The sequence below is a fragment of the Falco rusticolus genome, chromosome 3, assembly GCF_015220075.1.
Source record: "Falco rusticolus isolate bFalRus1 chromosome 3, bFalRus1.pri, whole genome shotgun sequence".
NCBI lineage: Eukaryota > Metazoa > Chordata > Aves > Falconiformes > Falconidae > Falco > Falco rusticolus.
In genome coordinates this window covers 102,758,725-102,774,736 of record NC_051189.1, presented here as the reverse complement: position 1 = coordinate 102,774,736, position 16,012 = coordinate 102,758,725, and the positions used below count along the sequence as shown (strand labels likewise).

General features: G+C 41.8%; 1 protein-coding gene across 6 annotated transcripts in view; it reads left to right on the top strand.

Moving 5' to 3' along the window:
* The window catches only part of LOC119144723 (collagen alpha-1(XV) chain-like), a 136,796-nt gene that overhangs the window by 1,777 nt on the left and 119,007 nt on the right, over positions 1 to 16,012 (top strand). For 4 of the 6 annotated variants that reach the window (XM_037380424.1, XM_037380426.1, XM_037380425.1 and 1 more), the window contains exon 2: positions 5,839 to 5,921. In XM_037380424.1, the coding sequence (XP_037236321.1) occupies positions 5,839 to 5,921 (83 nt within the window). Of the gene's footprint in view, positions 1 to 5,353; positions 5,705 to 5,838; positions 5,922 to 16,012 lie in introns of those variants that run through there. The other 2 variants (XM_037380428.1, XM_037380427.1) reach the window with 1 other exon arrangement.

Genomic DNA, 16,012 nt, shown 5'->3' with positions numbered 1-16,012 from the left:
CGTATAGGGGAGCATGCTTTATACCAGTTTCTCTCGAGGCAGTCTAAAAAGTAGTCAATGAGGTCTCTCCTTGAGTCAAACTTTATGAATATTTTTAAAAGGAAAATATTTGAGCCAAGTTAGCTTGCACAGAATGGGGAGAGGGATTCTGGTGAAGCTTTTTACCTTCTATACCCTGTGGTAGGTCGTGTGTGTGCGCGTGCATGTCTGTGTGTGTAGGAGAAAATCTTTCTTCAGCTCAGCTGAACATGGAAACAGACGGCAAAAGTGCTGCATATAATTTTTTCTGGGTTTATTCATATAAAAGGAATGTATGACATTTAGTGTGAATGGAGCCTTTCAGTGCAATGCATGTACTTAATATAGATAAGACTTATTTTTTAAATATGCTTTAAAACTATGCACCCTTCTGCTAATGATAAATTGATTTAATATAGCAATAGGATCAGTGTTGAAGTGCAAGTGAGTTTAAATTACAAGCGGAACATCCACTTATGCTTGGTTTTACAGTTGTCCCACACACTGTATTGAATAATTTCAGTTGCTTGTTCAGTTTCTGAACACTGACCAGTTTGAATTCTGGCTTTGTGCCTCATGCCAACACCATGGACTCTATCAGAAACAGTTCCGCCAGTTTTGGAAACGGTAATTTTTGTGACCCCATCAAATAATCAGTTAATAGCTCTAATGTTTTTGCATTTTAGAATACAAACTTAAAATTTGATAAGGGCATACTGACAGTCGCATGTGCCGTCAGAAGAACTGAATGCACAGCATATGCTGCTTGAGCTATTAGTACATGGTACAAGACAAGCTTTGCTAGCAGGTTTCATGGGTGCTTGGTTATAGCAGAAGTATCACAGCATTTTTCCTCTTCTAGTCATGCTACCTTGCTGAAAACTGAGTTTGTAGAAGGGAAATATGTATGTCTAAACACTTACTTCTTGGCTCCCTTGCCACCTAGTGTGAAGTAGCACCCCCAGACTTCCCCTGCCTCCTGCTTCCCAGCTGGCTTGCTGTGTCCCTCAGCTTTGGGCTCACCCACACCAAGCCTCCTGTCCCAGGCTTTTCACTCAGCCCTGTTCCCCTTTGGGAACACTTCTCATCCATCCTCCCACTAGCCTGATTGCCCCCATACCCATCTGTGTCTCCCACAGACCTGGTCTCTTCCCCTCTAAAAGCCACGTTCTAGCATAAGCATTCATGGGCGATTCCTTTCTGCCCAGGGCTTTGCTGCAAGCTTCAGGTCCCCGATTCCCCTTTGCCTTCTTTGCCAGACAGCTCCAGCTGTGTGAAAGATTTAACATTTTTTTCCCAGTGCTTTTTATAATACTGTGAGGGAGGGGTAGAGTAGGCAGAAACATTCAAATTATGTGAAATGAAGCACTAAAGAGCTAGAAAGTGCCAGAGTTCTTTGCCTCTGTGACCTTAATTTGTACTCTGCTGTAGGGTATGGTACATGCCTGTCTTCAGGTACATAAATGTACACTCTTACTCCTTCATAAATATATACTAAAACCAGCATTTATAGACTTCTAAAACTTTCTATTTTGAAGGTGTGTTGTTTAAAGCAGGAAAAAGCAGAAAACAGGGTATTGAAGCATTTGTTGTGCTTGTGAAAGTGTATTACCAAGCCACCATGGGAGCAGCTGTGGAGGCGTGGTTAGCTGATGATATTCAAAGCCAAAATGCCGTTCAGCATTTCTGGATGAACGGGCATATCCTGAAGCAATCCATCACTTAAATGATGTACCCAGAAAGACTGACAGCAGTTTTTCAGGAAGCTGAGGCACAAGGAGTACTGTGCATGATCAGTTGGTTAAAAGAGAGGCCAAAAGGTGACGCACATGCGGCCAGCCCTTGTAGCAGGGAAAGGTCACTGCTGTAATTCTGCAGACATCCGCGCTGCCTGCCTTACCCAGTGAGGGCAAGCAGTTACATGGCTGCTGTGCAGTTAAGTTGCTGGTGAGGGTTTTTTTTCAATAAGGACTGGAGTAGATTATAAAGAATTACAAATGGATCCTCTGCGAGTTAATGAGTGGAGAATAAAATGGTAGATGAAATTAATTTCTTCCATTTGTTAGAAATGTGTTGGAAGAGGGAGGAGGGATCCTAATTATACATAGTTACCTCTTAGGAGCAAATTAATGAGCTTATGAGAGTTCCATGAAAATGTTATCTTGGCCACAGTCAAGAAAGTACACCAGTTGTGTTCCTCATTGGGAAAAAATACGGAGAACATTGCTACGTCACTCAAGAAATCTCGGGGTTATTTGCATCGTGCATTTATGGTTCCCCTGACTCCACCAAAGATCACAAGTGAACAGAGGAACTCTGAGAAAGGCTGGAAAGGTAGCTGGAGGTGTGGGGTGGCTGCAGTACAAGAAATGACCATGCAAGTTGACACTCAGTGCAGAAAGGCAATGAGAGGAAGGGGTATGTAAAAGAAGATTCTGAAATCACAAGGAGCATGGAGAAAACCGAATGGGCAGTGAAGAGGTGACCCCTTGTGAGTGCAAGAACTTGGAGGTGTCAAAGAACATCAGCAGGATGCAAACTGAAAACAAAGCAGCAGAGTCGTCTTTATGAAAGGCGCGACTGAGCCGCGGGCCTCCTTGCCAAGGGATACAAAAGAGGAATCTTTTATTCTCTTCTAGCATGGTTCTTAACTCACTCAGGCCTTGGTGCGTACTGCTTCTCTAACACTTATCTTGCACAAGAATAGTCTTATCGTTCTTAAATCCTATGATTATAGAGGCTAGAAATGTCAAGCTAAGAAATTGGCATTGCAGTTGGGAGGAAAAACACAAACTTCTTGACAAAGAGGTGATCAGAAATATAAAACACTCAGCTAGACTAACTCAGAGAATGAGGAAGAACTGCAATGGCAGAATTGTAGTCTGCCATTTCAAATCTTATGGAATGCAATCGGTTGACAGAGCTGAGGAAAGTAAACAAAACTTCTGCCTGGAAAATGGAGATTTTTAACCAGCAGGAAAACACCAGCTTAGCTGGAGACATCTGTAGCCAATGCTGAAGGAAAGCACTTACAACTTAATTCAAAGGAGCCCTGCTGTGTTTGAAAAGGGCGATTCAAACAGCAAGATAAAAGCTGAGTGGATGTGTACAAATGTCACTGCCCTCATGGGGAGCCTGACACAGGCAGAGCAGGTACAGCCAGCCTGGCAGTAATCTGTGATCCTTAGGGCTGCGAGGAACACTAGAAACTCAAGAAATCTCAGAGCCCTGCAGGAGTGAGGGTAACACGCTGTTTGTATTTCGGGATTCCTCCACTGCTGTCCATGTAAAACCAATGGAATGCAGAGGTCAAGAACATGCTTTGCCTTGCCTTCCTTTACCCAGTAGCCAGACATCCATGTTAAAATATCCAGAGGAAACAAAAGACTCTCTCAGCTGAATTTGATGTAGATCATCTGCATGAACAGTGTATTACTTGTGGGAGAAGGAGAGGTGCTACTTCCTCTCTTCTATGGGTTTTCTAAAATCAGAGGAAAAATCCATCCAATTGTAAACAATAGAAGAAATTTTATTTTTTAAATGAAATCTTTGCAGTTTATACTGTAAAAAATCCTTGCTACATAGTCACCTCAATTTTATAAATCTGGAGCCTGATCATACATTTGTCTCTAAAATGTTAGTCTACTGTAAGACATAAAAGCAGACATGTATTTCGGCCATATATACCACACAAAAACTATACTTCAACAGGACGCATTATGCAGGTGAGCCTCTGACATTTGATGTACAGAGGGACAGAAGAATTACTATTGAAAGAAGGAACCAAGTTAAAAAATAGTTTTATAGGGCTAATAATGGCTCTTGGTAGTATTGCTAAAGAATACCTGAAAAAAATGGAAAAGTGAGCCAGGCTTGTAAATACATATGTTTTACAAGAACACGTAAAAACCCTAGTGTTTTCTCCTGGGATAACATATACGTAGTGTTCCTACATAAAGGCATAAAATAAATGCTTTTGGTGTATTATTTGCACAAGTGTTGCAGACTGTGTTCCTATAAGCAGTGTTGCTGGTGGTGATAGCAATGGAGAAACTTCAGGGAGAGAGAAAGGAAAGAGCTGACAGCCTGATGTAGAAACAATGAATGGTGAAACTTTTTTCGGCCCTGATATAGTACTATGGAAGAGAAAAAAGGGGGGCCTTGGTCCACTGAAGAAGATGAAACAATGTGTGTTTATAATAAGAAATTTTAAAAGATAGTTTGATCTCTTGCTTCCTTATCATTAAGCAGAAGGCGGATAGCGAATAATGCTGACCTGGGACTCAGCTAAAAATATACCTGAGGAGAGCTGACCTGTTGTGGTTTCTAACCTAGGAGGATAGTCTGGGGCAGAATCAAGATTCTAGTTTTTCTTATTTAATAAAATAAAATCATAAAACCCAAACAAATACCCCCCCAGCCCCAAACAACCAAACCACATAACACCAAATACTCCTCAAAAACAGTCAACAAAGCAAAACCCCCGAAGTCAAGCATTCTATTCGTGGTGCAATGAAATTCTTCTTAATTCTGTTTATTGCTTGGGACTGTCCTTTCATTACTGCAGAGATCTTTACTCCTCTCTGTCCTCTGCGCCCCATCCTAGGTAAATCTAGTTTTGAATCTCCTAAAGCAACCCTCAGCACCTGCCAGCTTCGGTCTACCAAGAGCCCGCCGACGTTTTTCCATATGCAGTGCTCTCCAGGCTCCCTCCTCTCCCAGTCCAAAAGTGACAATTGCAGTCTTTGTTAAAAATCTTATGACCTAAATATTGTCTGATTAATCGCAAACTTATTTTTGCAAAAATTCTTCCTTGAGCAAGAACTGGCTTTGAAGAACTACATGTGGAAAAAAGGCTTTTCATGAAGTTAAAGGGAGGGGTGAAATAACACTTTTAATGGAAACTATTAGAACTGCTTAGTTGTAGGATCTCTGTAGCAGGCACATATATGTACAGCTGCTAAGGTAGACTAGATACACACTCTTAATCTACGTGCAGGGTGTAACTCTTTGTAGACAGGAGTATTAAACTTGGACTGTTTGTCGGAGAAGAGGGTGTGTTCGAAACGTCTCTGCAGGTGACAGGAGACCTGGGCAGTGGGGCTGCAGGGTACCTGGGGCTGCTCTGTCCTGCTCCTCTCTTCAAAGTTGCTCCTGTTAAAGTTTGGTTACAATGGCCAGAGAACGTCCCATTCCATATAAGAATGCTTATCATTGGCTATATAATGCTGGCAGGAAGGATGTTTTGAGTCATGCGTTATCGGGTAAGTAAGTGGAGGTTGGGGGCTGGAGGTTGGGGGCAGGTGGTGGGGGTGGGGAGCTGGAGAGGCTACGCTGCTGTCGCTCAGGGTACACAGCAGTTAAAGACAGTAACGGGATAATGACAACGTGGGATGATGTACAGCAGTAAGGAGTGTCCATCAATAAATAAAGTATGAGATTTTCGGCAGTGGTCTGGCAGGAAAGTAAGTCTGCACGGAGTCGTATTTCAGAGCTGGAGCAGTGAGCTGCAGTGAGTCACAGCGCCTGAGAGCTGCCTTTGTTCCACTTGTGCCTGGATGCTGGAGGAGAAGCAGCAGGCTCCCGCTTTTATTAACTTTTTATTTTCATAGACATAAACCCCATGTGCACTGAACTTTTTCCTCATCTGAGGTCTTTCAACTGACTTTCAAAAAATGCTCTCATGGTAAGAAGTCTCACTTCTAAATTTTACTTTTTGCTTTGTTTTTTAATTTTTCCCCGTGTGGTTCTGTATTACACTCTTTGGTTTCATTCTTTCCTACCCCCCACCCCTTCTGTTTTTTGGCACACCTGCTCCAGGCATGCCTGGTGGACCTGGGGCTTGCTCCTGCTGCTTTTTGGCTGCTCACTCCATGCTGGTTCAGCTGCTCAGATCATAGAAGGTAAGGCTTCTCCAAACCACATCTATAAATTGAGAGTAAGGGTTAATTTTAAGAGACGCTTTCCTAGTATGGAAAAAGACTCTGCATTTCAGATCTTCATTTTCTCTGCTGCTTACTGTTCTTCGTTTCATGTAGGGAAGCTGCCGTGAGTTAAAGAGCTCAAGTTGCCATTCATTCTGGAAAAGGGAAAAGAAATATATTGGCTCCCCAGCTGTAAGGCAGCCTGTCGTGCCTGCTCACTCAATATTTCTTCATAGTGTAATAAGCAACAGAAAGTACTTCAAAGGAGGGGAGAACACTGAGTGGTGTTGGGTGTATCACATCAGAGAAAGGTAGCAAAAAGCAATTAGGATAGATGTATGTGTCACTCAGGAGGTACCAGGAATGTGCCAGGCACAGTGTGAGCACAGACACGGCTGTGATGTGTGTCCCAGTGCACAGAGATTTCTCCTGGTAAGTATCTGGGCAAATTGTGATTTTCAGATCTCTCGAGTTAAAGGTTTAGTTTTACCAGCCCAGCCTTTATGAACTTTCAGTGAAAGTCTTCCTGTGATTGCAGATCATATGTTCTTGTGACAGAGCTAAATCCTGCAGCATCTGTGGAAGGCATAGCCTCAAGTTTAGCTTAAAGGGAGAGAACATTGCTTTAAAAGTTTACGTGTAGTTTTGGGAGATGTGAAAAAGCTTCATATATTACTTCTCCATTATGAACAATTATGCTTATGTCAGAAAGGATTTTTTTACTGTCTTATAAAAATAGTCTGAAGTTGTTATTTAAATGACCCCTAGATTACTGTGTGATAGGAGCATTAGAAATTATTGAAGGGAAGTAGGTATTGCACATGAAGACTTTAATGTTACTCAGACTGTTTTGTTCCTTTTTAACTGCCATAGAGTAGATGGTGCATTTAAGAGCTGAAGCTCTAGGTAGTTATTTCAGTAGGAGAAGAAGCCACAGATTAGTTATCACTAAGAAATGCTGTAAGTGCAGATGAGAAATATGTAATGTTGTATTACAGATAATTAATTGAGGAAACAAACTGGTACCAGCTATTAGAATGAGGAAAATGTTAACATATGCCTGAATAGTGACAGAAACACAATATACTGTATAGGCATCAGAGATAAATCTGTTGCATCAGGCAAAAATGTTTTACTTGACCTGACGATATACAGTGTTCTTGACAGTACAGTGAGAGAGATCTGGACAGGAGAGAACCAAATTTTGGCACATTACATTTAATAAGCAGAGGCTCATTAAAACTACAGCCATAAAAAGAACAAATATTTATTTGACACAGTTTCTTTTTTGATCAATCTGTGCCAGTTTCTATCACCTGAAGCTCTGGTTCTTTAAGTACCCTGCCCTCTGACAGTCAGTTCAGAAGTAGTAAAGAAAGTTCAGAAGTAGGAAAGACAACCACTACTGATACAGCACAGTTTCTTTCTGTGCGTCATCTTATTACTGCTGAAAGACTCCCGACTTTACCATGAATGAAGATCAGGTGGGGTTATGCAAGCCTCCTTAGATCTCTGGAGACTCGGAGACTGCTCTGGGCATGTGTTCCTGCATGATCATCCTAGCCCAATATGCTTCCCTCCTCATTCCTCTGTTAATACAGAAGTTCCTGTTTTCAAATGTTCACTACATTTTTTTTATCCCACTATCTGATTTTTAAGTGCCTGGTGTGATAGGTATGTTGTGCTTCCTGATCCACAACATCAGACTATGTTATAAGCAATATTTTCCTGATGCTTGGCTTAAATGCTTTTATCTCCGGAAATCAGGTGTTGAGTGCTAGAAATAGGAATAATCTTCCTTTCTTTCTGGTGCTGTGGATACATGAACCATATAAATTCTCCCTGTAATTACTGAAGAGTCAATAGGTATATACTTCAAATCTTTTAGTCTAACTATTGCAGAAATAACCTCTTTTTCCTTTCCCACAGTTCCTTTTAGTAATAAAGTGCACAGAAATAAACTGTGTATTTAAGATGAAAATGTTTGGTGACACCAGGAGATGAATTGACTCTCTGGTATTTGGCTTTTTGCTGCTAAGCTTATGCTTACCCAGTGTTCGTTTTGTCACTGTGCCCTTAACATGACTGCTTTCCAGGATTCTCCAGCCCACAGCAAACTGCTGCACTGCTCTTCTGACAGCTGACCTCTCCTCAGCCTCCCCGGAGGGAATGAGTAAACGTGGTTTTAGAGGAGCAGTGCAGGTGCCTCCTGCTGTACTGCCGTACAGGCTATATGCAAAAGGAAGAAAATACCTTGAGGTGTTCTTGAGTTGGTTAACTAACGTCAAGAAAATTGCTTATGGATTAAATTATTCACTGAGGGATGGGGAAGGAGCAACTTATTTTTTTCCAACCCTACCAACACAACAGTGACCATCAGAGAGTTTAGATGAGAAAAGTTTGTCATCTTTGCCTTTGCCAATCAGCCAATCTGTTCAGTGAGGCAGTGAATTTGCTGGCTGTTATGAAGTGAGGCAGCTACAGCATGGTCTTCTTGTTTTCCCCAGGGAGCACCAAACTGCACCAGTGGTGGAGGGTGCAGATAAAAGCAAACGCCTCAGGAGTCCTCCAGCAGAGGGCTTGAGCTTTGCCAGGTCTTTCTGAGAGACATTAGAAAGATCAATTAGAAAATTTTGATCAGCTCTCAAACAGAATAAGAGTTTCAACCAAGCCTTGAGGAAATTATGTAATTATGGACCGTTCCTAGTGGGAAGGAAGAAACAAGCTGAAAGGATGGTGGGGAAATGTAGGGGGGAAATTCAGATGGCAGGCTTTGAAACTGTTCGAGAACTTCAGGGGTTTAGTTTACCTTTTCAGTGACCTTGCCTCGTGTTGGGCCTTTTGTTTCAGTAGAAGTGTTGCTTTCATTTCCAAGTCCTAGAATGACTACTGCATTCATTGTAAAATGGGACAAACAAGAGAACAGAGTATTTAAAACTTTGTATTTAAAATCATGAGTTACTAATTCACGGCACCAGCTGAAACCCTTCTTGATTAAAACACATCTGTTTAGCCTGTTAAAATGGTTTGATATAGCTTGATTTACAAATTACATAACATGCATTGTGATAGAATGTGAAAAAGATTGAAATATTTCATTCAGAATTTTAAAATTCTGTTGCATGTTCTGCAAATTGATGGGATTTAGTTGTTATTTCACCCGAACTCTTCAGAAATACTTGGACCTTTCTTTAGAGTGAAACTGGAGTTCTGAAGTCTCAGCAGTTCCTGAGTTAGAATTCTGAATTTTTACTAACTCTGTTGGAAGATTTTAGTCCCTTTCAGTGCAGCTTGCATAGCACATGTACAAAACCATAAGGAATAATATGCTTTCTTCCTCTTCACCCAAATGCAGTGTCATTTGAATTATGGTGTGCTTTCACATTTTTTCTCCTGTGTTCATGAAAATTGTGGAAACATAGTACCGTATTCTACCTGGGCTCGTGTGGGAGGGTTAAAGATACGGTGGAGTCTTAACAAATTACTTTGTCACTTCTCCTTTAATCAAATAGCAATTAGGCACGTATCTATCTGTACATAGCAGTGCAGTCTGTCTTATTCTGCCTGGTATTTCTTGTGGTACATGTAGTGGGCCTTTAATTACATCTGAGAAAGTATCTTGATTTACATTGCTTACCCTGGGTACTTTTTCCATGTTGCTTTGCATCTTCAACTGTAAGTTAGTGAGTAAAAGTTGCTCAGAACATGGTTCTGAACATGCTGGTACCCAGATTGTGGACAGAGCTGAATTTATAAAATCCAAGTACTAACCATGCTGAAGTCTGAATGATAGAGTCCTCCCTACGACTTGCTCTAGCTTCTTGCAGAGTCATTTTATTTTTCCAGGCTATCTAGGCAGTTATCAGTGTTTTTCAGTTCTTGGCATTCCAATCAGCTCATGCTTTTAAAAAATGTCGAAAGAAACTGTTATAATTTTATGTGGTTCTGCAGTTTGCATTTTGCTTATGTGCACTAAAAGAAGACTTACAAATTTCTCATTGACATCTGGGTTTTATTATTAGCTAAGCTGAACAGCTCTTTCTTGCCCTAAGTAACATGCTCAGCCATAGTTTACATAAAGTAAATATTTGTCTCTTTCCTTGGCTCTCTGTACACAGAATGGCTGTCATTAGGCTGTTGACATAAACTTTGCACTCGTGACCTGCTGAGTTTAATGGAAGAATCCTGAATTATTGACTATCATTGGCTGTGGATGAGCTGGTGTCATTCATAGGAGCAGCTGCCCTGAGCTTCTCTTCACAATGAACCCACATAATGGCTGTAAATAAATACGTACATACATTTAAAAACTTGTTTCTATCAAGTAACTGCTGTATGTGCTTTCAGTGTTAAATGTGTACAACCACAATGACTTAGGTGGTGACATGGATGGCTCAGTCTACTCTTTCCTAAGACAGAACACAATTACAGGAATGCTGGTGTATATCAAGCACAGCATTTCGTAAACATAACAGAGATGACGCTACATCCTCTTGTACCAGGCTGAGCATTTGGACATCATCAAACTGCACTTGAGTCTAAATTGAAGAAGCCACTGTGTATCTTTCAGAGGCGTCTTCAGGCAGCTGTTGTACATGTTTTTAGTGTGGAGCTGAGCCTGATTTCATAGCTGATAAAATGCCTTTCCATGCAAAGCATAGTTAATTTACTGTAGAAAATCAGTTGGGTTCAGTCAGGGTCATCTGTATGAGCAGCCAAAGAGATTGGTAACACCAGCAGAACAAACCTGATTTAGTCAATTTGTTCCATTTACCCACTTTTCTAACTGGATTAGTTTTCTGTGTAACACCTCTGGACAATAAGCTACCTATTTGCCAAGCTACTCTGCCGGGCAACAGAAGATGTTTTTTACCTTTTTTGAGGCCTCAGAAGGGGAAAACAGCTGGGTTGTATACCATGTCATAAAGGCTGTTTTCATGTCCCCTCTGAAGGCACCCTGCTCATGCTGGAAGCCCAGCGTAAGCAGTGGTTTCCATAGTCTGAAGAGAACTGAAACCTCAGTTGCGCTTGCATTTGCCACTAAACGGTGTTTGAAGGACCTGCCCTGTTGACAAAGGCTGTACTGAAATACTTACATGTGTTTTGGCTTAAACCCCCTAAGTTTCTATGTTCTGGCTCAGCTGTAGGCTATGGAACACAAGAAATTTCTTGAAGGAAGTCCTAGGGGTCTCCTGAGTACCTAAGTGCACACACATCGCTGGGGCACTGCCGTGCCCACTCACAGGTTGCACCACAGCTCTGTCGCTCCATTTGTGCCCTGTGCAGCTGCTGCTGCGTGAAAACCCACAGTTCCAGGTACTCCAGGTGCTTCCAGTAGTACCCACAAACAAGCATCAATTTAATTAAAATGTTTCACCTGTGATTCATTTCTGGTATGCTAAGGACAATGCCTGATCCTGGTGGCCTGGTGCAGGTGCTGAGTTACCCCCCCCCCCCCCCCCCCCCCCCGTGCTGCGAATGGGAGCGGGTGGCTGGGGAGAGCGACAAGTGCTGCTCCAGGCAGCTGGGGGCAGCTGGCACAGCACAGCGTCACCCGCATGCGCAGGGGTCCCTCCCTGGCTGGGTTCGAGCAGGTGGGCACAGACACGAGCACAGGTTTTGGGGGCAAGGTGCCATTCCAGTGAGTGAGCGCTGGAAGGGAAGGCTTGATGGAGCTGTTTCTGTTTGGGATATTTGGAGTTCCAAAGAGCTTATTTCTTATTCTAACATGTTCATTTCCAAATCAAACACTTGTTTTGGAGGCTGTCTGTCCCTTTGGCTGAGATTTCTTCCACTTTCCTTTGGTTTGTGAGCTGTGGATTGGTTTGGGTTTTCTCATAGTGCTAACTCACGTTTGACCAACTTCATGCAGTTTTGCCAATTTGCACGGTGTGCCTTGGCCAGAAAGACGGTGAATTGTGTGGTCTGGGGAAATCTGATTGCTATATTTCAGTTGTCATTAATGTTATCTATTTAAAGGAGGATGGCTATTTGCCACCACTATTTCTAGGTTACCAAACAGTCTTTTCCCATTTGGCCACATCCCACAATCACAGCAGGTTTAAAAACCAACAAAATCAGCCATCAATCTGGACTGTGGTGAATTCTATCCATGTAATCTTCACATCTCTAGTAGCTCCTGTTCCCAAACACGGGAAGTTGCAGACATTGTGGAGAGTAGAGTGCAGGCAGAATTCTCCCAAAGAATGACTAAAATGGGCAAACCTTAATTTTTATGTATTTACATGTAAGGAATGTGAAACAACACAGTCCTTACCGAAAAGGACCTGGAGGCTCATGTGGACAAGCTGACCATGAGCCATCAGGGTGCCCCGTGGCAAGGAAGGGCACGGGCACTGGGGGCCGTGTGTGGAACAGTGCGGGCAGCAGGAGAAGGGAGGTGATGCTTCCCTTCCTCTTGGTGCTGAGGCCACCTCTGGAGCTCTGTGTCCAGCTCTGGGCTTCCCAGTTTAGCAGACACATGGACATACTGGACAAGTCCAGTAAAGGGCAACTGCAATAATTAAAGGACCGGAGTGTCTGCCTTAGAGCAGCAGTCTGCTGAATTTGCTCCAGCTCATCAATGCCTGTCTTTCGCTGGGTCCAGATTGCAGTGTTTGAGTCCATACTGCAACGTACATGTGGGTACTGCTCTCCTAATGCAGAAGGTAGAGCTCCCAACAACTTTGTGGGTAGATCTCAGTCACAAAGGCTTTGTTTGCCTGAGAAAGATAAAGCTTAGAGTAAGCCATTTGGATTACATTATTTTGTAAGTGACACTGGAGTATGTGCAATATGGGCAGACAAAATGCAAATAGCACTGTTAGCTCAGAAAAGTCTTGCATCAGATTTGTGGCGAGTACTACAGAAGACCAAAAGACTGTCAGTCTGACAATAGAATCATCATTTCTATATCCAAATATACATATATATATATATATATACAAGAAAGGAATATGTGAAAAAGAAGCACTTACCACTTCCCCCAAGTGAAGAAGATGGTGGAGAACAATTTGCGCCAAGTATTTTCCACTTGATTTTTCAAAAAAGTGTCATTGAAACTTCAGAGGATCTCTCTTGTGCACATTTGATTCCTATATAGGAAGTGCTGTTTTCTCAGTCTGTCATTATATAGCGTTCTACTTAGGCAAGCTGTTTCAATAGAAAACACTACATGATTTCTGTGGGCTACAGAGTAAGAGATGTCACTTATGTCTGGGGGAACGACAGTGGAAGAAGACCAACAGAAGCTCAAAATTGCCTTGGAAGGAGCCAGAACTACCTCACTGAAGCTAAACAAACCAAACAGAAATTGCTTTTTAAGGGAAACAACTACCTGCAGCAATGGTATGGCAGCAAACTCACCAGAACATCTCAGGTAGAATGTGCTCCCATAATTAAAAGTGATCCCTGCAAAAATTTTAAGACTTGTTGAGACACTCATGGGAAAATCAGTCACCTAGGAAGAGCAGATCTGTTTGGGGTGGGAGAGGAACTACAGCTTTTCTAGACATACTATTCTCTCTTGATGGTACTAAAGAAGCTGAACAGGTGACAGTATGTAGCAAGTCCTCCCCCCCCCCATATGTATATACTGCATCATAATATGTTTAGTGTCTTGATTTGACAACTAACAGCCATCATACTTAAGCAGACATCGCAGTATACATTGTTTCTTGAAATATGTTCATTTAGCTTTGTTGCTGTTTGTCCCTGTGTTTCTTTCTGTCCCACAGAAAGCTCCTGGCTCGGTCCTGTTAGGTGTCATTGGAAGGTATAGGAAGGTATAGCTTCAGGAGGCAAAGGGCTGCTGTGGACAGCCAAAATAGATGTATTGGTAGCTTGTTTAATTACTAGGCAGCAACATGTATATAGTGGTCTACAAGGCAAAGTAGGTAGTGGTGAAGAAAATGAGGGGAAAATTATGCAAAATCCAAGACTTTTCTCGGAATTCTGTCATATTTGGAACTCCTAACATCAAATTATCCGTTGATGAGGCTCCATAATCCTCCTTGCCAGTCCGTTGGCTGTGTTGCAGTGTGAAGTGTGAGGGCATCAGTGGGGTGGTGTGTCCCGAAAGGCATGTCTCTAAGTGCTGTTCTGCACCAGAGTCTAAAAGACAGCATCCTGCAGCTTACTGATATCTTGAGAAGAGGCCTGAAAATATCCAGTATCTCCTGAAACTGACCAAAGCAGAACGTGAGAAGCAGTTCTTCCAAACTTCCCAGGATGGTGCCCACAAAAATGAGTGGGATGGAAAATGCCTGGCAAGCAAAGCTATATGAACATTTAGGTGTTTGCAGTATTGATATTTACCATAAAATTAATGGCAGGGATTTTCATAGCACTCTAGGAGCTGGAGACATTTCCATGTTTCCTTTTTACTGCAATTCCTACTCACCTTGTTTTCCTAGCATTTGCTGCTTAAACCTCCCTCTCACCCTCATTTACTTTTCTATGGACCTTTTTTTTAAAGTGCCTTCTTCAAAAAAGAAAATGCTGTCTACCACTCTTCCAGTTCTCCAAGATTTTTCTAAAGGCATGTTACACCTTCAGAAATCAGTGGAACAGGTTCTTGACTTCAAGGGCATGTAGAATTTTGCACGTTGTGGCCTCGAAGTTCTCTGGGCAGACTTGTTACCTCCTAGGCACCTTTAATATGCCAATAATATTCACAGTGCCGTAGCTGTGAGCAATGGCAGCTACAAAAGGCGATTGTCCACCTGTAAAGCAAAATCATGGAAATGCTAGTTGGACGTAAAGGAGCTCTGAAGATCATCTGTTCCAGCTTCCCACTCAAATGGTTCATGACCATTATCAGATCAGAACAGCTTTGGCTTTGCCTCCTTAGCCTTGAACTTCCTAGATGTGATGTCCCTCTTTGGAGAAAATTCTTTTAACACTTCTAACTGGTTGATGTACATGGCACTGCCTATAGCCTGGCAACTGAAAGCAAAACGTAATGCTTCTGGGGAAGACGATCCTGCAAGCAGCTCTGGCAGCATTCTCGTCTGTGTGCACTGTTACCCTGTTCTGCCCTGATGTGACACTGGATTTTGGTCTCGGGGGTCTGTATGGCTGAGTGTGTGTAGCGTTTGGCCAAGTGTCTGTAGCATATGGCTAAGGAAGAGGCAAGAGCTCTATCTAGTTTTATTATCGTTGGTAGTTCTGGTGTGAGCATTGAAGAGAAAAGAATGGAAAATGAACTTTTAGATTCGTAAGTGAAGTAACAGTTTCAAGGGGCTACTTTTAAAATTATGCTTTAATCAGATATTCCTACATTACATACTCATTTCACTGGCATTGCAAAACAATTTGTCGTGAAATGCATGTCTCAAAAGTATATTAAATAAGCACAGAATTCTGACTGCTCTCAGTTTGTGAGATCTATGCCTCAAAATGTGAGAGTTATGAAATATGATTCTAAAATAAATAGTTTCACTCCTCATGGCCTCTTGTAACCCTTAGCATGCTGGGGACAAATGAAATGAAGCTGCACAAAAAAATTGTTAAAACATGGCAGTGGCTGATTTTTTTTAAAGATCTGCACCTAGAAAAACATCTTGCACAAACTGTGAATCCAGACTGCTGTAATTCAAACAGTAACTCCATTGATCAATGTATGGAATGAAAGAAATTCCTATGGAATGTAGGAAACTGTAGAAAGAGAAAGACAGCCACTAGAGCAGTCCATATAAAGAAAACAGTCAAGCAGTGTGTGCTTTGAAAAAAATCCTTTTATTTTTTAATCAGGTTTTAGATATGATGCTGACAGGCAATTAATATTCACTTTGCTGGGCTTCATTATGAGGGTTAAACACATTTTGTTGTAAGTGAATTTAATTCAGAAGCTAAGCAATAAAATTCCCATTCATTTTCACCTTTCAAACAAAGAGTTAGAAGGGAATTTTAAAATTGCTTGTCAGGAGCATGACTGTCATAAATATGTATGATGTCCAAAAACCATGAATGAAATAAAAAGAGAAGGATCATGTTTAGGCATACAATTAATCTGCTTTCTTTCTCATCTTGGGATCCTCTTGGAAATTAAGTAGAAAAATGTCACAAGT